Source organism: Pan paniscus, chromosome 17 (genome assembly GCF_029289425.2).
Source record: "Pan paniscus chromosome 17, NHGRI_mPanPan1-v2.0_pri, whole genome shotgun sequence".
Taxonomy (NCBI): domain Eukaryota; kingdom Metazoa; phylum Chordata; class Mammalia; order Primates; family Hominidae; genus Pan; species Pan paniscus.
This window is the reverse complement of record NC_073266.2, coordinates 72786053-72810577: the sequence shown is the minus strand read 5'-3', so window position 1 is coordinate 72810577 and position 24525 is coordinate 72786053. Positions and strand designations below refer to the sequence as shown.

The window sequence follows — 24525 nt, the reverse complement described above, 5'->3', positions numbered from 1 at the left end:
ACCTCAACCTCCCAAAGTGCTGGGATTACACGCATGAGCCACCGTTCCTGGCCGATATTTTATTTTCTTAAAAGGTCATTATCAGATGCCACAAGAGTATTTCTATAAAGTATGACCCAAGTATAGCCTAATGTTAATAGCTTAAAATAGGTTTTATTTACCTTTTTTGCCCTTTAAAAGCAAGGAATTATTTTTTAATGGAAAGAACATAGACTTTGATGATCAGTTCACATCCTTGCTTTACCCCTTGAAAAATGTGCAACCTGGAAAGACAGCTTAACATTCCTGAGTCACATTTGTCCAAATAATACAAACAATGGCAACAAGACTTCAGCACTAATGTCTGATGTTTTTTGTATGATTAATCTGTGCCAGGTTCCATTCTAGTTTCTTTACACACATTATACCATCTAATTCTCACAACAACTTTGCATAGCAGGCATTGTCATTTCCACTTTACAAGCAGGAATCTGAGGACCAGAGTTAAAAGTAACTGGTCCAAGATTGCCTAGTTAATAAATGGTGGAATTTGCAGTCAGACCCAAGCTGGTTTGGGCCAATACACTTGCCCTTCTTATGATACGTCAGCCTTGTGAAATAGGGCAGATACTATTAATAATATCCACCTTGTGTGATCATTATGAAGGTTAGATATAATGTATGTGGAACTCTTGCCACCAAAGTTGTTCCACAAGAGGCCCTAAACAAATGAGTAATCATTATTATTTTAAAATGTCCGTAAGTGAAACTGATATGCCAAGACCAGTAAAAATGAGAGCTTCATAAGGAAAAGAGTAGGAGGCATACCTTTGTTTCATTTTGTTTGTTGGTTTCTGTGCTTGCTTTTTGTTCTTTTCTGTTAGGCACAGGTTTTATTTATAATAAATTAAATTTTTTTTTCTTTGATGAGTGCAGAAATAATAGTTGGAAACATTGAATGGAACAGCTAATGTACCATAGTAATACTTCTTGGATTACCAAAAAAAAAAAAATTAAATCTGTAAAATGAAAACATTTTTGTTTACTTTGGTCAGTTCAAGGTTCAGTGTTGTCTAGAGATTTTTGTTAAACTCAGGATTTCTATATGTATGATTGTCTGCTAAATTCAGAATTAGAAGAGAAGAGATAATGGCGCTAACTTTGCATGTTAAATATACTGTGTTACTAGTTTTCCATGAAGTTTTTACTCAACAAATAGGTTACTAAAAGAGCTGTGACCTATGAGTTTCACCAAGTCTTTCCATTTCCAATTCGGCAACAAAAGTTTCACACTTCTCAATTACTCTTGTGGGAGGAATCAGAATGCCAACAGTCACCTTGATCTAAGCGTATTATTGGAGAAAAATTCAAGGATAGATATTTGTTTCTCATTAGATTTTCCTCATATTTCATCATTGGGGTCACTCTAGTACATGGTACTAGAATTTGGGATTTTTATTTCATTTTAGATTGGACTGATTTTCTGGTGTTAGTCATTAAAAATAATTCCAACTCTTTGAAGAGATCTGGGATGTTTGTTATTATTCTATTGATTAAATAAAGCTATTTTATTTAACAATTGTGTTGTTAAACTTTCTATATACTTAGAATAATAATACTAAAAACTGAATGGGTATGAGCTTTTCTTATTGAATTTAATGTCAATATTAAATACCTTATTGAAACCCATACTTTGAAAGCTTGATTGAGAAATTGGCAAAAGAGTTGACTGAAGTAAAAGTAATGAAGCAGTTCACTGGTCATCCAGGTTATGAAAGATTAAACCATTAGAGATAAACTGAACTGTGAAAATTATGATCATGGTGTTTTCATAAATACCATCTATGTCTCCGCCACCATTCTAAAAAAAAGTACCCTATCAAACGGTGAAAAATAAGAGTAATGTTTCTGTGACCATTTCATTATTCAGTTTTCTTATATTTGAAATGTGGGAGGTTGAACTAAAATTTGTTGGTTCCCTTCTTTAAAAAAGTATAGTTATATGTGATATTTATTTATTTATATAAACAAAAATATAGAGATCTTACCTTGAAAATAACTTCTGAGGTAAGAATGATAAAGTATCTAAATGGAAGATGAATAACATTGTATCTGATTTGTAAATTATGATATAAAGAAAATGTATAAAATATGTAGAAATTGTCTGTATAAAAAACTATAAACAGTGGTCCGTTGCCTATTAACAAAGAGTTTCATGTTATCTAAAAAGTCTTCAATTGGCTAAAACAGCAGAAAAATAGAAATTACATACTATAATATATCCTAAAAACATTTCAATTCCATAGATACTCTTCTCCATGCAGCCAATATTTATGAATTTGGAGTAAGTGACCTACTCTTAGATATTTGAGCTTGATTATAATTCATAGTCAAAGTAGCCTCCTTGTAAATAACCAAAATTAACCAAAGATTTTTCCTTATCTTCCAAAAGCAATGCCAAGTAATTCTATCCAAATTGGAAAAAAAAAAAGAAAAATGATAAACCTTATTAGGTGTCATCAAATGGTGTTGACATAATGATATATATGTTTAAGGATAATGTAATAGAATATGTAATTAAAATTAAAGTATATATGAAAAGAATTGATTTTAATTGTTTTAAAACATAAGATGATTTAATAATATGGGTCGGAGATTCTTTTTAGTTTTATAATAAATATATTGATTTCTGAAATTTGGGGATATTCCATAGTACACTTAGCTTATGTTAATACTGAGGCCAGATTGCTGTCAGGCTAATAGCATGTAGATATATTATAGTCACACTACAATCATTCTGTCAGTTTTCAGTTTCCCTTTTTCCTGTGATGTTTCTTTCATCTTGTTAGATTATTCTCAAGACCTTCTCTTAAATACCTTCAGTAGTAATTCACAAACTCTTTGTTAGTTAATAGTTCTCAAGAAAATTCTGAGATGTGGTTGACAGAACTTAGATCGTTGGTTTGTTTTTGGATTCCTAGCCAAAGTTTTATTCTTTGTTTCTTAAAAATACTCAAAAAAGTTTTTTTTCCTTATTGTAAGCCCTCTGGAAATAGAAGCAAATCACTGTTTATACATTTAAAATGTGATGAAAATCACAAAATAAAGTCCAGTGAAATATAGGGCTTGTATCCATTAGTGCCTTAAGAAAAATCCCTGTTTTCTGAAGTGCGAGTGGGCTTTTCTGGTTTGTTTTTGTTTTGTTAAAGCTCCAGGACCTCCCAATTTTCAAGGGCACTTTGGGGCATGTGTAGCATTTATTTGATGTATGGATGTAGATGCATATTTTCCCACATCTGTCTCTGTGGACCTATCCTTTGTGAAATCCTAAACCTTGTATTAATGCTTAGTTTATGATTCATGGTGTTCTGAGAGCAATTATATCATTTTTCTCGGGGTGTTTATTCGATGTGCACTGTAAAAAAAAATGAGAGTTATTTTTTGGTAACCCTGCACTTGCCTTTTTATTGGTGAATTTCTTTTCCTTTTACTGTGACCTGTGAATATCACTGTAGGCTCACTGCCAATTTTGTGAGCCGCTGCCTGCTTCAAAATGGAGGCAGGAAGGTATCCATTTTCATCAAGAGGATGACAGTGTTTCAGTCTTTCTGACCATCTGGAGAGAGGAACTTTGAGAGCAAAAGAAAATGGGGATTAAAAAAAATTATATTTAGCAGAAAAGGCAAGGGGGAAAACCAATTAAAGTTAAACTATACCTTATGAATTTGTGCTTTTCTACTATGCTGTCCTGTTTAAAAAAAACATAAACAAGAAAATACACAGGCTATTTGTATAAAGAATTGGTTTCCCAAGTCTCATGAGTATTAGTAAATGAATGTAAGTAAATTAGGTTTTTGGCACACTTTTTAAGTTTATTGTACACACAAATATAATAAGCATGAAAAAGGAGGGCTCCCTCCTCCCGCTTCCTATGCACACACTGATTGTTGGTGGTCTTATGTAGATCCAGGCTTTTAATGGCCTTTTTCATGCATCTCTGCAAAAAGCTGACACTATGGGAATTTAATATTCTAAGATATATTTATCACTTTCTGTGGTTTGGATAGTTCATTTGTGTTCTCTCTGTCTCCCCCCTCCCTACCTCCTCTCTGTAAAAGTGAAAATTTTAATTGAAAGGTAGAGTTTTTACTCTACCATTTGAAAGAGGTTTGATGCACGTCTTTCTGTTTTTACCATTTTCACATGCTTATGGGCCATCTGTGTTTAGAAGAAAAAGAAAGAAGTGCTTAGACTCACAGGATTACCCTATGGGCATTATACAGTGTATTTACAACTAGACATGGTTTACATCAACTGGAATATAACACACCTGGTTATTTTCTATTCGCACAAATACACCGAGCTTTTGTTTCGTTTTGTTGTGTTTGTTTTAGTGTGTTCGGAAAGGGCACTGTTTCTAGGGTTTGTTCAGATTTAAACTGGAAAGGGTAGAAATGTAGCACTTTCTGCCTACTTCTTATATAAGAATGGAGCTTGGGCTGCTGTGGTCAATGCAAAAAGCAAAACTCAGTTGGTTCTTTCTCCTCAGGTCTATGCTCCATCAGCAAGCACTGCCGACTACAATAGGGACTCGCCAGGCTATCCTTCCTCCAAACCAGCAACCAGCACTTTCCCTAGCTCCTTCTTCATGCAAGGTAAGATGCTGCTGCTTCTGAGGGAAAGGCCACTGGATAGCATTTTCCTGGGTCACTTAATGTCACAGATGGGGCAGAAGAAATGGAATAGTAAGCAAGTGTAGAATTTTTGAATTCATGCTCTTCTTAGGAATTGAATTCCTTAAAAATTGATATATTAATTAAAACTGTACTAAGTCTTTCTTTACAATTAAACCCGTTTAAGCAGTAATGGGTTAAGATTAGATTGATCTGCTTCACTTAGAGCCGATACTTCTGATGGTCTTTCACGCATGACCAACCATTTCAGCATCTTCACCATCCCCAAGACGATGTAGCTGTTTGTTTAGAAGTGGTTCAGCTCCATGTATGTTTTGAACATCCTGGATTTAGCCAACTGGGAACAAGTTGGCCTAATGTATAACCTCATGTAAAATTTTCATCCACTTACTAATTTGTAGGTAAGAACAAGGGTCCAAGATGAAGTAACCTACCACAGACTGGAATATTACATGGTGAAAGCTCTGTCCCAACATAGTAACTGGTTTAGGATAAAAGGTCCAACTTTTGGGGGAGAAGACAAATATAGAAAATTATGGAATTGTCCAGTATGTTTAAATACATGGATGTGTGCCCCCACCCTGAGCTTGTAGTCTTGCTACTGATAGCGTATACCTTTCTGCTGCTCAAAAAAGACCAAGATGTGGCCGAGTGCGCTGGCTCACGCCTGTAATCCCAACACTTTGGGAGGCCAGGGCAGGCAGATCACAAGGTCAGGATATCAAGACCATCCTGGCCAATATGGTGAAACCCTGTCTCTACTAAAAATACAAAAAATTAGCCAGGCGTGGTGGCGGGCACCTGTAGTCCCAGCTACTCAGGAGGCTGAGGCAGAAGAATGGCATGAACCTGGGAGGTGGAGCTTGCAGTGAGCTGAGATTGCACCACTGCACTCCAGCCTGGGGAACAGAGCGAGACTCCATCTCAAAACAAACAAACAAACAAACAAACAAACAAATAAATGAATTTTTTAAAAAGACCAAGATGTTTGAAATGATAGCAGCTACTTCAAGAATGAACCACTTGGAGGATGCCCCTAAGGGCTCCATCCTGATATGTATGTGGCACTTATTTTCTAATGTAATTATCTTGTTACCAAGTTAATGCCCTGAATTTAGATGTGGAATTTACCAAGAACCCCTGTGTGCAAAATGTTAACTCTTTTTGCCCAGGTGTGAAAACCTTATTTGTATAAGCCTTGTCTACGGGCCATGGGGTTTCTTTCTTTATGCATCTCTAGGAAGGGCCATGTCACAGGAAGGGGAGCACATTTGGGGCAAAGAGTACCAGGGAAGCAGCCTGATTATAGTGGACACACTCAAAATCATTCTCATTAAAAGATACTAATCTTCCTTCCCTTCAGTGTGTTAGCTCTTTTAGTTTGTTAGTTCACATGTGAAATTCCATGGAAATCTATAAAATTGGATGGAATGGCTCTGTTAGGAATAGAGAGAATTTGTTCCACGCATAATAGAGCCCGTGTGTCAGAAGTCCTTTAACTTTGTGACCCGTCCTAGGTGTAACTCTCAAAGGGACACAGCAGGCTATGTCACCTGGGTGCGTTTTGTGCCGTGACAAAAAGCTAATCACCTTCATTTGTAAACAGTAGCTACCTCAGCATCAGTCCCCTGTTTTGTGAGCAGTGGGTGATATTGTCCTACAGGTGCTTACAGAGATTGGCAACTCAAGGATCCATCACTCAAAACAGATTTCGATTGAAAACATTGACGGAAGGATATATTTTTTCTATCTGCCCAGGAAAGTGGCTTTCTGGAAGGGTGCACATTGCAGGGGAGGCCAGGTAGATTATATCAGTAGGTTCCTTTCCCTAGCAGACCACACAAAATATGGGGAACAAATTTGTTTATCTGCATATGCATACCCGAAAAGCAAAAAAAAAAAAAAAAATTGAGGTGACATTTATGATGAGCACAATTAATTTGCACACATCTAATTCTATTCTTTCTTTCAAAAGAACATTATGCCAAGATCATGGGATGTGATAAATATTAATTTACTGTGAAAAGCATAATTTAGTAAAATATGTATTTTTATAAGTCTGCATCAAGCAGAGTACTCTGTGTTAACAGTCCTAAATGCATTGCCACCCAGTGTATCACATTGTCAGGAGACTCTTGTTTAGTGATATATGTTTTCAATTTATTTGTCATATGTGCCATCTATTTAAAATGTTAGTGATGTTGAACTTCATATTTGAATTTAAGGTGACATTTAAACCTCTGTAATCTAAGGACTAAAGCTCAAGTACATGAATGATAACTTTAAAAAAAATCATGTGTTTTCACATGATGGCCACAGAAACAGTTGCATCACGGTCCTGTCCCACATCAGCTTCCCTTCAGTAGAGGGGTACTTGGTGCCCTGAGAATTCAAGACTTGAAGGAATATGCAATTAAGGTGAAAGATATTCAGAAACTGTCTGGGGCATATTGTAAACTCACTACTGTGGCCTCTTATTTGTAACTTCAATTTCCATCTTCTAGTTAAAACTCTGAAGTTGTCAAAATCACAGACATGATTTTGCTTGCATGGTTCTTAAAGAGAGGAATCTGCAAACTATTCCTCCCAATATGAAATGAGTCCAGTTACAAAATTCTAACTTCCGGATTTAAGAACTCAATGAAAAAGAGCTTCACGAAATATAGTGTCAGATTTAACTTTTCTATTGCCTAACTTTTTAATAGGCCTTTACTAAATAAAATGTTACGGTGAAAATAATCTTATTTTCAAGGAAGCAATATCTGCTATACATTTAACAGCCAGCTGATGGCCTAGTGTATACCTAGTACTCAAAACTTTTTGTTAAACTATTGAAAAAAAGAAAAAATGAATGAATTTAGCAGTAATGTAGATCATCTTTTCCCTTAGGCTTGGGAAACCAAACCTAAACAATAGCAATCATTAATAATAACCTGTAGGCCAATAGGCCCAGAGAATGAAAAAATCTGTAGGGATGTTTTTAATAAGAGTGTTAACAAAAGGTTAACCTTATATTGAAAGATACTTTATATAATTTTAAACCTCTATAATTCATAAATCGTTTTATAAAATCCAGAGACTCTCAAAAATATCTGTAATATAATAGCTACCTAGGGCATGTTTGTACCCTTTGGATTGCTACTGAAGGTTTAAGATAGCTATATACCTATACACCAAAAAATAAAAATAAAATGTCCTAAGAACTATATATTTGAGATTCATCTTCTCTGCATGCCGTAATATAATTATAATTCCAACTTTAATTCTATTTATTGTATATGTTAAAAATGAAATTAAACATTTTCAATCTTGAGATTTTTTAAAATTAATACTTCTTTACATGCTTTTAAAACTTGTCAACTTTGTAATTTCTCAAGTACTTTTCACCCCAAAGTTTAGGAACAATTTAACTTTTTAGTTGGTTTTCATAGAAAAAACAGTTAGAAGACTTCTAAGAAATGTTTCCTTTAGCAGTAATTACCTTGCGACTTGACATAATTCATGGTAGAAATATACTCTGTTGTTCTTCTACAGTTCAATTTTTACCAAGAACACTTTAACTTTTTTAAGTGTTTATATTTGTTTGACAATATAGAGCCACTTGGGAAGAAATGATGACTGTCTTCTGATGTAATCAGCTAACCAACACAAAGATGAATAACACAACAGGCAGTCATTTTCAAGTATATGAAAAAACCTATTCTATAAGGCAAGGCTGAATGCCTCAGAAAGTCATGGTTGTCTTTGTCCTTTACAGATGGCCATCACAGCAGTGACCCTTGGAGCTCCTCCAGTGGGATGAATCAGCCTGGCTATGCAGGAATGTTGGGCAACTCTTCTCATATTCCACAGTCCAGCAGCTACTGTAGCCTGCATCCACATGAACGTTTGGTAAGGCAGACATACACGGTAATGGGAATGTCACAGCTAGTTGATTAAACCTCGTCCTCTGTCTTTCCATGCATATACACAAGGACTCTGCAAATAAGTGCAAACATGGCACACACCCATTATTCTTAAGTTGTATTGTTTCTGTGATCAAAGACATAACAGGTTCAAATCACCTTTGTAAATTCTTCCAGATTCTCTCTGGCATTGTTCTTTTGTTTATTGTGTTTTGCTCTGCGCCTTCTTTATCACAATGTCAGCTTCCTTGGGTACATAAATAGATACCTGTTTAAGTTGTAGAATCTTAACATGGTGGTTCCTGGTCATTTTTTTTTTATTTTTTTTATTTTTGCTATCTGTAGTTTCAAAAGATGTACTGCAGAGGGCAGAGTGACAGTCGGTAGATTATATGCGTCACCCAGGAGCATTTCATTTCCCATTGACTGGCCTATGTCAGCTTTGGCCTGTTGTGATGTATCCAAAAGAAGGAGTTTGTATTTTCTGTAGACTTCCATCAGTAAGAGAAACCATGAGGTTTCTACATAGATCAGATTCCCATTGTTCAGTATTTTAACTTTAATTTCCATCCCAGCCTGCCACTCATACTGTGTTTTGCGTCACTCCAGGTGAAAACTGGTGGGCTCTAGAATGTTAGGTCTTTCATTACTAAACATTTCCACTCTGTCCATCACCTACATTCATCTATCATAGTATGTCTCTTTATCCTGGAGGAAACAACTCAACTGACTTTCTTCTAGCCTTAAATATCACCACAGCCCAGAATCCACTGTTGAACTTAAGTCTGTCATTAAAGAGAGGAAAGAGCCTAGATCTTGAGTGAGATTTGGGATGCAGATAAGATGAAATTTGAATCCCTTGTGCAAGAACATAGCTTAAACAATATGTGAACCTCAAATCCTACAAATGCGAAAGCATATGGGAAATCCAGTGATCCCAGGTGATACTTACATCACTACTATTCATCTTGCATTTCCCCTTTTTTCTTCTTCTCATATCTACACTTAGGTTTCTTCCTCTGTTCTGATAAAGGAAATCATTCTGGATTCATGTGGTCTTTGCTCTCTTTTGCTCAACCAGTACAGATAAGAAACAGGATCTGATATCCTACTCCAATAATCAAAAAAATTCCAGAAGTTAAGATTTCTGATATCCTTGAAAATCCGTATTTAGTTGGTCCTAGTGGCAGAGATGCTAAGTAGTCAATTAGCCTATACATTCCTGAGAGGCAGACAGTGGAAATGGAATTGGCCTTTTTGTATCACCTCCCAAGATTGAATGTGTAAATCACAAACTATCTCACATTTCAGCACATTTCCAGTAAATAGCAGATGACTTATTTTCAAATTTTCTCTTTTCCCACCTCCTATTTGGAGATATTAGAGTGAAAGCTTAGAGAAATATCAACTATATCAACTATTATTATGCTAGAATTCGTTTTGGCTAAAATTTTCATTTCTGCACCATCATTTTCCACTTCTGTGGGAACTCATGGTCAAAACTGTATGTGTCCTATGAGCAAGGAAAGTTTTGATTACAAATAAAAGTTTTAGGCACTATACCAGCATGTTGGAATTTCAGTTCTTTTAAGAGTTGCCCATTTGACATTAATTTTTCTTCCCTTCTGTGTTTCTTTCTTTCTTCTCCTATCATGCTCAAGAGTTTTGAGTTAGGCGATTTGATTTTATCCTAGTCCAGTTCACTGCATGGGAAGTAGCTTTAAAATGTGCTTCCATGCACAAAAACTATAATTTCAAAATGGAAACCAACTATATTCCTTTTAGAAAAAATTTTACAGAACCAAAACAATATTATCAACTAGAGAGAAAATATCATTTTGAAGTAGTAACCCAGTATGCTATATCAGAAGCCATATTTGCAATGCCATTTACCTATCACGAAACACAGGATTTTCATTTTTCATCTGAACAGTTAACAGATTTCAGAGAGTAGAGTTTTTGTTTTAAAGGAGACATGAATAAGCTATCTTGCAATGTATACTAATGAATTTTCCCACTGTTAGTGAAACTATTGAATTATTACATCTAGTTGTCATTGTACTTTCAGTATTTAACCATGTGAAAATCTTTTACTGAAGTGACTTAGAAGAATCTGACACTGACAATACTTTGAATATATAGTAGCAGTTGGTGTCCTTTCAGTTGAAAATAATGGTAGTTCCTTATAATTTTATTCTTAGCATCTGGCTAGCCCCATACTGAACAAAGGGATAGTTTAAGAAAAAGCTAAGCGCTGTTCCTGGATTATTTGGGGTATAATTTGGCCAAGTTGATATTATCTGTAAAGATAAAACATTTTAAAAACATCATTGCCTTCATCACTTTATGCCATGTTATAACAGAATGTGTAATTATAAAGCTTAAGATCCACATATTTCAGTAGCGACTGTCAAGTTACTGATGTTTAGTCTTTAAATCCCCTTTACAGTTTTAGCCTGTCCAACAGAATCCCACAGCTAATCATTACTGTGTTACACATACCCACACAAAATCACTCAGATGAATGGAGTTTGCGGTTAAAGTTTGGAATGGGTTGTTGTAGATGATTTTACGTTTGGAATGACTTGGCAGAGTTCTTTTTAAGAACAGGATAGAGTCCTCACTGTCTGGCATGATTTAGGCATGGTCTTTGCACTACAGGGCGAAACAGTCCTAGGAGTCTGGAATTTTCCTTTAAAGGAAGTTCTGTTTTCTTTTTTTTTTTTTGTAACATAAACCCTTACTTCAGTAATTCTCAACTGATGGCAGTTTTTCCCTTCAGGGAACGTTTGGTGATGTCTGGGGACATTTTCATTGTTACAACTAGGGGCTAGATGCTACTGGAATCCAGTGCGTAGAGGCTAGGGGTGCTGGTAAACATGACGTCATGTATGGGAGAGCCTCCACAGCAAAGAATTATCTGGCACAAAAGATCAGTAGTGCTAAGGTTGTGAAATCCTGCCCAAACCCAAAGCATGATTTTATTCTTATTTATGTGCACCAGTTATTATATTTTTCTAATGTTTGAATTATCAACCAGTATCTCACTAATGGAAACATTTCCAACAGTTACTCTGTTAGTAGACACGAAATACAGGACTCTTGGGCATCATAAGTTAAAATGAACGAATAGTGGGCATGTAAAGCCTTGCACTTTGTCACACTCCTCATGTCCTTTGTAGCAAGCAGGAAAGACAGTAATAGCTGGAGTAAGAGACTAAGAGGACCTCTTATAGTTTATCCCTAAATCCTCTAAAAGAGACATTATTCTCTGTGGTGTATTTATTACATCTCTGAATGACAGTAGTTTTCAAGATAGTTTTTAATGTAAAATAATCTAGTTATAAATCTCATTAGTTTATTTCAGCAACTAATTTTCTATGAGTCTCTAAAAATAACCGATTTACATGGATTCCATTGGTTTACCCCTTTATAATCTATGGGGATTAATTTTTCCTTTTATTCTGTGAACTCAGCGTTAACCCTTTGTCAAATCCCAAATTACTGCCCATTTTACATAAAGTTAAGAGGGCCCAAAGATTCTCACCGATGTGATTATCTGTTTTGTTTCATCTTCTGATTATTATAGTTAGTTAAATATTTATAATTCTTTTCCTCTTTTTTTGATTTTTGCATATTTCAGACAGATTTGTAGTTCATCTGTTCTTCAGAAATTCCACATGGAATAGGACTGTGTAGAAGTGAGGTTAAAGTTAGTCATCTCTTTTTTTGTTCTTTTTTCCACATTCTGTTTCTTTTCCTCCATTTTGTTATAGTGTTTACCTCTATAGCAGAAATACCTCTATCCCTGCTAAGCTTTCAGATTAGCTGTACTATGGAATGGGCCCACTATATTTTTCATTGGAGAAAATTCCATGGACTACCTTGGGTGTTCATTAGGTGGCAAGCAGAAATGAGTTTAACAGGTGGCCTAAGGAATTTTGGGGTCAAGGAAAGAAAGAGGTCCATGGAATTTAAAAATTTGAAAGGCATTCTCAGGAACTTGGAAAGATTTAAAGGCATCATCTCAACTTTTTTACGGAAGTCTTTTAAGTTGGGCTATTTTGGTCATACAGAGGTAATATTTTCAAAAACATTCATGCGTCTTTGAAAATCCTACCTCTAATACGTAGATTCATTTCCTTAGACTAGTTGGCTCTCAAATAAGTTATACTTCAATCCACTGTTTATTAAATTCTAACTGATAACCAGTTGTTCATTGAGCGTATAGTATAATTATGTGTTCAGTAGTTAGCTACAAGTTGTGGGATGCAGAACTATAAGCTCTATTCTTTTAAAGAGTTTACAATACAGGTGAAAATACATTAGAAAAAGCAAGAAATGAAAGGCCAAACATAATTAAGTGTTAAAGACAATAGTGCAGAATGTAAGTGCATTAGGTAGGGACCTAGAGAGAAGAGATGGTGGAAGAGTTGGAGGTAGTCAGGGACTCTTCAAGAAAGAGGTAGAATTCAAGATGGATCTCACAGAGTAAATAGGGCAACACTCAAGAGACTATGGTTCCATTCCTCGTGAGCAAATGCTTGGGTTTTAAATACCTGTGACTATCAGCATCATATTCAATCTCTTATTTTGAAATAAACAATTTTAACAGCATTTCCAATAATGATATAATAAAGACTTATAATCCATTAATATATTGCATATGAAGAAAAAGTGTATTTTAGCTTTAATACATTACCTTTACATAACACATTCAGATGCCTATGAGAATAACTTTTGAAGCTGCTTTTTATCTTGAAAATAGCTCAGCACGTTTTTGTAAATTACTATGTCCATTTTAGTGATCTGTTCATTCCCAAGCAGATGGGTGGATTGCAACTAATTTGCCACCTTACAGGCACTGTGGCATACCCAAGAAACACAGCTTATTTGGAAAACTAATATAATAATTAAACTCAAAGCAGAGTCTTAAACCAAGTGATTCTGTAAAGATGTTGTTCTTTCATTGCCAGCTATGTGAGGATTGCTTGTAGGTGGGGCATGGAAAGAAAGGATTCAAACCAAAATAAGTCATGTGGTCCTAATTTAATTCAGTATAGTCAATAGTTACATATTGATGAGTAAGAGAGATATTTAACCATTAGTGCTTCTTAAATTTTTTATTTACTAAATTTTATTGTTGCTGGGGTTCAAAAAAATAATTTAATTTGGGAGGAAGAAGATTTGAGACTGGTTAGTCTTTGCCATTTAGTTTCAAGAAGATCAGGATGAAATGTAATATAAGCCCTGTGGATCATAATGTTGTTTTATTCATTATATAGTGGAATCTTTTTCACTTGATCAATAGGCCACACAAAAAAATTAATAGTAGAGTGGTCTTTTATGTTGCCGAAACCCTGGAGATGATTTTAAGCAGTAATCTGTAGATTTTGAGATTGTGATCATTTCTCAATGTCCCTCATTGCCATTATATTCCTCCACAGTTGATGCAAACCCAAGCTATGTTTCTGTATAACTTATTATTTGAAAAATGAAAGCTGTCAGATCTAAACAAGATATATTCTTGGCTATTTTGAAATTCTAAAAGCTGTCTCCATTGTAAAATAGAGAGTTGTGAGAAAAGTATTTGAAAATAACTCACTAAATACCTTATGATTAAATATGGCCACCTTTTTCTGCTTCTTGCTATAGAGCTATCCATCACACTCCTCAGCAGACATCAATTCCAGTCTTCCTCCGATGTCCACTTTCCATCGTAGTGGTACAAACCATTACAGCACCTCTTCCTGTACGCCTCCTGCCAACGGGACAGACAGTATAATGGGTGAGTCACAGAAATGCCAGTTCTGATACCAACAATCGGTGTCAGGGTTTAATCATCAAGGACCTCTTTTTCCCTTTCATAACTGAATAGCAATTAGGCAATAAATATTAGTCACATAACAGAATGAACACACAAATGTACCAAACAGAAGTAAAATCACTGGCTTGAGCATAACCATATTTTTCGTCACAAGACACTGAAATTTAGCTACGTTCTACGTTGCAAGTCATTAGATTGAACAAGGGTTCAAACAGACCAAAACTATCTTGTTCCTCACATTCAAAAAGAGTGAACAAAGTCATAAGATGAGCCATCAGAGACTAGTGAGCTACAAAGCAGAATAGCTCTTAATGGTAGTTATTGACCACTTCCCAAAATTCCAGTCATTGTGCTAGGCTCTTATCCATGATGTGCCACTGTCTTCCGAGGACTGGTTAATGTGAAATTCTCAGGTGACTGCTAATAACTACATGAGGTTAATCTCCTGGAGAATGTGACACTGTGGAGTCCCTCAGAGGGGAAGAAGTATTTGTTCACTTATGAGAGAGGAGATGCCTGGGCATCAGTTGGCCAGAAATTATTTGTTGCTTTTTTAAATTAATTAATTAATTAATTTTTACCAAGGACATTTACTAATGAGTTAAGGTCCAAGAAGAATGCTGTTCCCATGAACTGAGCCATCATCCTCTCATTTCTTGTGATGTTCACTGTAGTCTTTTCCGTAGGTGGTTCCCCAGTCAGCATTCCCACTTTGAGGAATGAACTGGGCTGGATGTCCAGCTGCCCCTGGAGGGAAGAGGTGGAGTTGGTGGGGAGATAGCTACCTGCTTCTGAACCAGCTTTGACACCTTGTTGTTCAGATGAGCAGCACAGCTTAGTGCCCCAGGGTCTTATTAAAACCTCAGACTTCTCAGGTAGTCACTTTCTGTGGTTATAGCTCAAACTAACTCTTTGCTTGGCCTGAATGTCACTGTCAGAGCGTCGGTGGGGAGAATACTCAGTGTATGTCTTTGAGAGAAGATTGCGCAACAGAATAATGCTGCTGTTGAGTCCTCTTAGCTCTTTGCACTTGTTTTCTTTAGAGAGTGTGTAGAATTTGGGGAAGTGGCGTGAATCACTTATGTAGGAAAGTTTTTGATGATGGAGGAGAGATATGTTTTGAAATGTTGGAAATATAATTTCTGCCTCAATAATGCCCTCCCTGCTTATTCAATAATATATCTCACACTTGAGATGAGCTATCTCGCAGCCTCTCCACTCCGCTATCCTGTCTAAGAAGCAAATTGAGGAGAGAGTTTCCATTTTTTTTAACTTTTCCTAACCAAGCTTCTACAAATGTGTTGCATCAGTTTGACCTTGGAGAGCTACAGACAGAGGTCACATGGGGAAGTTTGTTAGCTATCAATGCAGTTTTGGCAGATTTGAAAAACAAGAAGAAAGAAAGCAGTGCAGAACTGAAAGAGTGAGAAAAGCATATTTCACTTCAGTGTGGTTTGACAAATGGAAAGCCCCTTTCTGCAGTCATGAGGTCTGGTTATAAAGAAGGATGACCGGTCATTCATCCTTTTACAAGACAGATTTCCTGTCTACTTGTGGTTTGAGTAATTTTCTTTTTTAGGAAGGTATGAAGGTGGAGCAGAACCTTGAGTTGAGGAAAACATACTTAGGCTCTGTTTGAAAAAAAAGTTTTTCTGATTGATTTGCAAAACAGTCCTCTTGAGAGAGAGGCACTATGACTTGGAAGGGACATATCAGGAAATAGGGTGGTTATCTCCATGATCTGTAGACAGCTTAGCCACAGCTCTCAGTGGGAATGAGTTTTGCTTGGTTTTAGCTGGTCATCTTCATTAGTTTGTGGATGAACAGGAGAATCTACTTGTTGGTCTAGCCAGAGTGGAGCAATAGGTGACTTCTATATGCTGAGAATAGACTTAACTTGTTAAAAACCATAGGGCCTTATTTAAGGGTCTTGAAAATAATAAAGGAGCTATAATTTAAAAACAAAAGTATGAGATTTTTAGAACCCAGAAAAGGGCTTTTTAGAAATTTATTTCATACATTATTTTACAATAATGGATGCACTTGTCAAAATCCACTAGCAGAATGAGAAAAAGATGCATAATCTTTAAGGAAATAGGTAGACATGGTAATTCAGCATTTTGGAGGAGCAAACCTTTATTATTATGCATAAATGCAGATATTACTTTAAGGTTACTTTAAGGGAGAACATTCTAGAATGTTTTTCTTTAAAATAATATGTTCACCAATTGCGTACGTGAAAATGCAGAGGAAAATTTAAGCATAATAAGCCTTAGTATTGCGTGATGTCTGAGTGGCCCATGTTTTTTCACACTTAAGTTCTCTTAGGCTTTGGTTTGATTTTTTGAGTGTGGTAGAAGTCAGTGATGGCAGCGTGTCTGTATAACAAGAAGAGAAGCTTTCTCTTCTGATGTTAGTGATACTTCCCTAACAAACAGTATGGATTAATAGGATACATCTGCAGACTTTTGAAAATATTTGGCATATACTCACTCATTCTGAAACGCAGGAAGTAAAGAAATATTACGTTGCCTGTATCTCAAAGAACAAACAGAGCTAATTAAATAATTGGCAAATAGGGAACACATAGCCTGACACATGTTTGAGATTACACACGATTCTGTAGAAAATGACTGTAAGCAATACTAATGCCTTAAGAATGGGGTTCAAGCACTAACACATGGACATCACATTTTTCACGTTTTCCTGGTAAAAAGTTGCAAGACAGTGCAGTCTTTTCATACATGGTGTTGATGTCTTAGGAAGCTGCTTTTTCAGTTCAGAAGAGGGCTGCTGCCCTTCGTCTCAGTGTCATGTTATAATATGTCTTTCTGGTGGTCAGCAGTTGTCCTGAACTGACACTAGAACAACGCAGTGCATGTGGGGTGAGATACAAGCTCTAGAACTCTCGGAAGGGAACCTCTCTGTAACCACATTCCCTTTCTTCTTCTGTTCTCTTCATCTCAAAGGTGGAAGATGCCCACTGAGGTTTGCTGTTTGTTTGGCTTGGGGGAGTGACCGGGTGTTTCTTGCTTTGTTTTCTTTTGCCCTATAATACCCAATATCATTTTTTGAGAAATCCATAAGAAGGATAAAGCTTACTTGGATTACATTAACGAGAGATTTTTTTTTTTCATGACACATTCATCCATGGATTTTCAAGAGAATTGTAGAACAAGGTATTTTACTCATTGCATACAGTCCACTACTTTTTTCAAGCCTTGCTGGCAAACCCTGGAGATCATATTAGACCTTTCTGAATTGAAAAGGTCATCTAATTAGCCCTCCAATTAGAGGAATATAATGTATGGGACACAGCATGGATTCACAGTAGTTCAGCTGGTGGCGCACCCAGTTAAGGAAAGAAGCTGTCAGGGGTCTTTGGGAGTTACCAGCATCAGCACCTTCTACTCAGTTCTTCAAACTTTTTCAATGTTATGCCACTGGGTATTCTCAGAAGCAGTGCAGTTCAGTGCCTCTGCATCTGAGCATACATACGGAGGAGGAAGTGTAGTAAGTTATTAGATACCAGCTATAGAGAATAGGAATGTCTGCAGGATATTAACCATACACATTTGGTTAGCCACATACTTCCTTCCTATTTGCAATAATATCCAGTAGCCCTTCCTGATGGAAAGAAGTAAGAGGACCTCCTACCATAGCACAGACCACTGAGACTGCTCAAGGATGAGAACGCTTCGTCTCCCCATTGGGACATACCATCTGTATACATTCACAGGGTGTGACCCTTTGTGGTTTGAGGCTACACACACTCCCTTGCCCTCAGAGAGAACTGGTCATATAACTAACATAATGGTTATAATAACTATTATTGTTTTATTAGTCTTTAACTGGCCTGCATTCTAATACATGGTCTTTTCCACGTTTTTAAACCTCAAACCAAACAGGGTTGAAGGAACAGACTACCAAGATTGATTTAATACACCATATGCTAAAGATTACCCTGGAATATCTATCTGGTTCATGAATTAATCTGGCTTAGAACTTTCACTTCGAATGACATGTTAGTATGTGGCTTGTCTAGTAGAAACATTATGTCCTTTTCCCTTTGAGGACTTGGTTTCACAGTAATTTTATTATTAGAGTAGTCACATAATGTTCACTTTATATTTTACAAGAATATTGAGCCTTGAAGTAGTCGGGTGATGAACAAGCACAGAGCATAAGAGTAGTATGAATTTTATCCAGCAATGTGAAGGCATCTTAGTTACCAAGACCACCAACAGAGAACAATAAACTAGTTTGATTTAAATCTCCTCCATTTCCTGTGCACGATCAGGAAGCCCAACTTCCCCCTGAATTCCTAGGAATCCCTCCTGTTAAAAATTAGTGCATTGTAGTCTATATACTTGCGTTTGTATTTTAAAATGGTTGTAGTAGGAGTGCTGGAAATGTTCCTTCTTTTTGTCATCTTTATAGATAAGCACATGGCATTGTTATGCTGTTTCTAATGGTTTAATAACACAAGGGTCACTCGGACACAGTTTAGAAAAACCTACTTTGAAAGCAGTCATCTTCTCTCAGGCAAACACAGTGTGAATTGTGCTTCTTATTCTTTTGATGCCTTCATGATGTTCCCAGCCTTAGATGATGGGTGTGCATTAAAGGGGCAACACATTTTCCAAATTCTGATTTTTAGTAGTTGATCCCAAGGCACCACTCATCCCAGTGTTTTGTTGAGGGTGTGTTCTAATGGGAATGAACATTTCCCCAAAGCTGAGGCTGAGACAGAGGGTGGTCTAGCATGTAGCCCAAGATACAAAACCCTTCTTTCTGCTTCATCTTCTAGCCGGCAACACCACCTGTGTTCAAGCCATCTGAACAATACTTGGGTGGCAGGCAGTGTCGAAGCCTCCTACAAAAATTACAGTTCCTCTTAATAACTGCTCATCTTCCATTCATATTTGTATGTTACAGCTCTACTTAGGGACTGATTATATTTCTCTTGGGCAAGATAAATTGATTAGAGCCAAAATTAGAAATCGATAAAGTCTTTACCAAGCAAATGCATTCGTTTTCATCTTTCTTTCTGTTACATGGACATTTTGATCATCTCTAATATGAATTGACAAAAATCTTGGGCCTCAAAGGGTGATCAAGTCCTGTTACATTAAAGCTGAAAATGTGGGTTTGATGTATCTTGCTAAACATGGCCCACTTCTCAATGCAAAAAAAAAAAAAAAAATTCTGCCACTTGAGAATTAAAATATATTTCCTTTCCAGTTATACCCTTTGTTATATCAGTCACACAAATAAAAAGAGAAATCTGTAAGAGAAAGACTCATGTAGCTTAACATGTTCAGGCAGTCTAGAAAATGTAGCTTCTCCAGTGTTTCCTGGACCAGAACAAAAGGCATTCCAAGTGAAAGGGCAAACTGGCCCCAGTAAACTGCTTTGAAATTTAAGCCCTTGGGTTTGGCACTCCAGCTGTTGCAAGGTAAAATCGCTTCATGTTAAAAAATAGTCTGTTCTTATCAGTGGTTTCCATGGGTAGCCTTTGTAGTTTTCTGAAATATTTTCATGACACGATGAGGTAAGAAGTTGATTCTATTTTTAATTCTATTTCCTGAGTCATAATATCTCCCTGCATAAAACAGGCACTGATAGAATGTTTAGTTAGAAAGGTGTAGTTCTAAAGAAATCAGATTGGTCATAGTATCTTGCCTCTTCTAACGTGTGATTTTTGGGGCGTATATATTTAGTTTTTAAATGCTCCTAAAATATTTGTATTGGTTTTCAATACTTTGTTTAGTTTCATAAATATATATATATTATCTGTAATCTTCATTTTAAAGTTGTTTAAAGGAAGAATTAATCTTTTGAAAGCCACTACTGTAGCAGATATTATCTGTAGTGAAGCAATATCTTGTTCTTTTTTGGCTTAGGTTCTTTGTTAGATAATGTGATTTTTCCAATGTAGCTCTGAACTTTTTGTGAAAATCTATATTCATATCAAGCAGATATCACAGATTATTTTGACTGGTAGATCTAATTTTTAGGTATATAATAATGAAAAGAAATATTGCTTCTAGGAAAAAAAAAAAGATAAGTACCCCCAAATACCATGGTAATACATACTGAAAAAAGGTTAGTATCATCTATATTTCACATCATTATTATTGTCTCTTTAGAATGGTTTTTAGGTTTGTTTGTTGTTCTTGTTGTTTGAGGCAGAGTTTTGATCCTGTTGCCCAGGCTGGAGTGCAATGGCGCAATCTCAATCTCAGCTCACTGCAACCTCCGCCTCCCAGGTTCAAGCGATTCTCCTGCCTTAGCCAGGCATAGTGGTGCATGCCTGCAATCCATGTTTTTAGTTTTTAAAGGACTCCTTAATGCAGAAATTCTTCTCATTTTCACACTAGATATAATTTGTTGTATTTTATCTTATATTAAATATTTTTAATACTCTTGATATCTGAGCTGCTCCCAGTGGTCCAGTTGTATGATGTCAGACCCTCATTTCAAAGAACTTGCTTATACAATACCTATCATGAGTACTAATGACTCATGTATTTTAATATCATAACTTTGTGATATGGAAAAGAAGTTTATTTTGTCACGAGATAATTGTGTTCTTCTTATCATGTGCCAGATTTCTTTCAGTATTTTAGCAATTAATAAATAAATATGGGTGTGGGTTTTGTAAACCAAATAAAGTATATATCAAAACATTATCGGCTGGGCGCCGTGACTCAGTCCTGTAATCCCAGCACTTTGGGAGGCCAAGGTGGGTGGTTCATGAAGTCAGGAGTTCGAGACCAGCCTGACCAACATGGTGAAACCCTGTCTCTACTAAAAATACGAAAATTACTTGGCGTGGTGGCATTTGCCTGTAATCCTAGTTACTCAGGAGGCTGAGGCAGGAGAATTGCTTGAACTCGGAAGGCAGAGGTTGCAGTGAGCCGAGATTGTGCCACTGCACTCCAGCCTGGGCAACAGAACAAGACTCCATCTCAAAACAAAAAAGAAAACTCATCTGACAAACTCAACATATAAATATATGAAAATAACAAGCATACATTAGCTATGCTAAGCAGAGGTCAGGAGAATTAAATTATGACCTGGAAAAGCCATAGAATTGGACCACTGAAGATCCGACCCCACTACTGCATTTTACCAGTGTGGAAGGTGATGACAACACATTTGTAAGAAAGAAGGCTCTCTTAGTTCAAGAATGGGGCTGGAAAGTCTTTGAAATTATATACCTGTTTAATGAAGCTTTGCTTGGATTCATTGGGTGATTTAACCTTTCCTTTTCTTATTTCACAAAATAGTGAAAAAAAACTTCCCCCAGAACTTTAATAGGTTTTATTTAGATACTATGTCTATTTGCTAATGTTGAGGCTTTAATAAATACAACATACCCCAAGTGCTAGGCATTCTGTTAATACTGAAGACCACAAGAATCCTGGAAATCCCATTTTATCACTTAGTTCTAAAGGCAAGATACCTTCCAATGATACATGTTAAAGAAAGCTGGATTTGAATTGTATACTGTAATATATGTCTTTTATTATTCACAATACTCTTTGTTCTTCTCTTTTGTAGATAAAAATACCAGTGTTTAAGGCAGTAGAGATAAGCTTCATGAATATGTAGACTTACTTTATCTCTGGAATTCGAGACCATATTGACTTTTAGTAACATACCAGTTCACTTTTTTTAGTGTGAACACAGACTTTTACACATGTGGAGAATATATGTTATTTAAAACATTAAAAATATTTTCTCTCCTTGTTAGCCAGACCTGTTGTGGAAATTTTTGTTTGTTTGTTTGGTGTACTGTAGGACTGTGAGACGAATACCCCGTTTTGCTACGTATCAAATTTCTATTTATTTGAAAACAGATGGAAGTTATTTGTGAAGATAATTCCATTTACTATAAAATAATATAAAGAAAAGCCAGACTCTGAGGACTCCAGAGACCTGAAAGTAGTCTATACTTGTCAGCAATGACCGTCACATAGCTTGCTACATTCACCAGCTCATCAACAGCAAGGGGAAAGTCATAGCAAGGAAACCACTTTATCTTTAAACCAAGGTGTCAGGTTTATATTTTATCTGTAAAATGTAACATGAATATATTTGACATCTACCTCAGCAAACAAATTAATGCTAATTAAAGATTAATGTGTTGTAATTAGCATTAAAAATGCAATTAAATTGTGAGTAAATGGACCAGGAATAGAAAATTGTTAGACGTCTCACTGCCTGGTTTTCATATTCTGCCTTTTGTTTTTGCAGCAAATAGAGGAAGCGGGGCAGCCGGCAGCTCCCAGACTGGAGATGCTCTGGGGAAAGCACTTGCTTCGGTGAGGAAATATTGACTTTGGACTCCATATGTACCATTGTAAAGGGTGAACTTTAATCAGAAGTGGACATTTGGAATTTTAGAAAATGAATGGCAAATAGCTTTGATTTTTGGAAAATGCTAGCTTTCTTGCATAACAGTCACTGGAAAATTTGAGAAGGCTCTGAAGCTTCCAGTATATAGATAGTCTCTTTCTCTCATCCTCAAAACGGTACTAAGCTGCACTCAATTATGGATGTGGGAATATTCTCCTGGTCTTTGGGTTTATAGGTTTTTTATACTGATGTCTTATTTTTCTCTAAAGTAATATGGGTGCACATTGACCAGCTAAGACTGTCTTAGCAAGGAATAGTTCTAAAACACTTTGAAAGAGGCATTTGAAAAAAAAAAAAAAAAAAGACGATAACTGAGGTCCATGAAGAACTGTCACATAATTGGCACCTGGGGGACTCAGCTTCTCTGCTTTGCCCACCTACTGCCAGCAAGCTAAAATTGAACATTTCTTGCATGTTCCCTGATGACAAAATGGCATACCTTCATTGTCTCAGAGAGTATATCTGGTATTTTAGTCAAAAGCTAAACATGGTCATTTAGAAATGTAAGTGGAGGGCCAGGTACTGTGGCTCACACCTGTAATCTCAGCACTTTGGGAGGCCGAGGTGGGAGGATCACTTGAGGTCAGGAGTTCAAGACTAGCCTGGCCAACACGGTGAAACCCCGTCACTACTAAAAACACGAAAATTAACTAGGCATGGGTGGCACATGCCTGTAATCCCAGCTACTCTGGAGACTGAGGCAGGAGAATCGCTTGAACCTGGGAGGCAGAGGTTGCAGTGAGCTGAGATCATGCCACTGCACTCCAACTTGGGTGACAGAGCAAGACTCCATCAAATAAATAAATAAATGTAAGTGGAGATTTCTTTCTCTAAGATTTTGTCTCTTCAGTTGGCTTTTACCATTGGGAGCATTAAAAAAGTTCACACTGTATTAGCATTGTGCCCTAAGTAAAAGTTTTTGTTTCATCTGGGCCTTCTGATGCTATGGAATCAAATGCCTAGATCTGGCAAAAGAGTGGCAAAATATCTTAGGAATGATCCTGTCCAACCTCTCATTGTGTAGATGAGGAAAGGAAAGTTCAAAGTATCTGCTTGGCTTGCCCATAGCCACACAGCCAGTAGGAACGAAGAGTTGGTTTGAAGTCTGCTGACCCCAGCCTGGCTCTTTTCCCACCATCCCATACCACATCAGTAATTCTTGTTTTGAAAAATTAAAATAATTGTTAAGTTCTTCATTTGACAATTTTGGTACTGTAGTTGATTATTACATGTATTCTGTAACTTGTAAGTTTTAAATGAATTGCGTTGACAACTTCGTAGTTTAGAAAAGTGTGAATTATTTTAATGAATGAGGGTTTTTTTTTTCTCCCTATTGTTTTAAGATCTATTCTCCAGATCACACTAACAACAGCTTTTCATCAAACCCTTCAACTCCTGTTGGCTCTCCTCCATCTCTCTCAGGTAGTGTATTTCAAATCCTATTTCATCATATAACAGTTTATAAGAATGATTCCCCCCTTGTACTTCCTGATTTTGTAGGTGGAAACTCACTTCCCCCCAAATCCCAAAGCTTTAACATTCCTATAACAGACAAATACAAAGGGTAGGAGAGACGAATTACCAGATAACAGTATAGTCGTTTACATCCAAACCTTTTCTTAAAAATTAGATTATCTTTTAAAAATATACAGGCATATGGAAAATGTGTTTCTTACACTTTTCTTAGCTCTGC

General features: G+C 36.4%; 1 protein-coding gene across 48 annotated transcripts in view; it reads left to right on the top strand.

Moving 5' to 3' along the window:
• The window catches only part of TCF4 (transcription factor 4), a 412803-nt gene that overhangs the window by 352085 nt on the left and 36193 nt on the right, over positions 1-24525 (top strand). For all 48 annotated transcript variants that reach the window (XM_055102437.2, XM_055102434.2, XM_055102438.2 and 45 more), the window contains 5 exons: positions 4529-4634; positions 8431-8564; positions 14234-14366; positions 22671-22738; positions 24176-24254. In XM_055102437.2, the coding sequence (XP_054958412.1) occupies positions 4529-4634; positions 8431-8564; positions 14234-14366; positions 22671-22738; positions 24176-24254 (520 nt within the window). The remainder of the gene's footprint in view (positions 1-4528; positions 4635-8430; positions 8565-14233; positions 14367-22670; positions 22739-24175; positions 24255-24525) is intronic.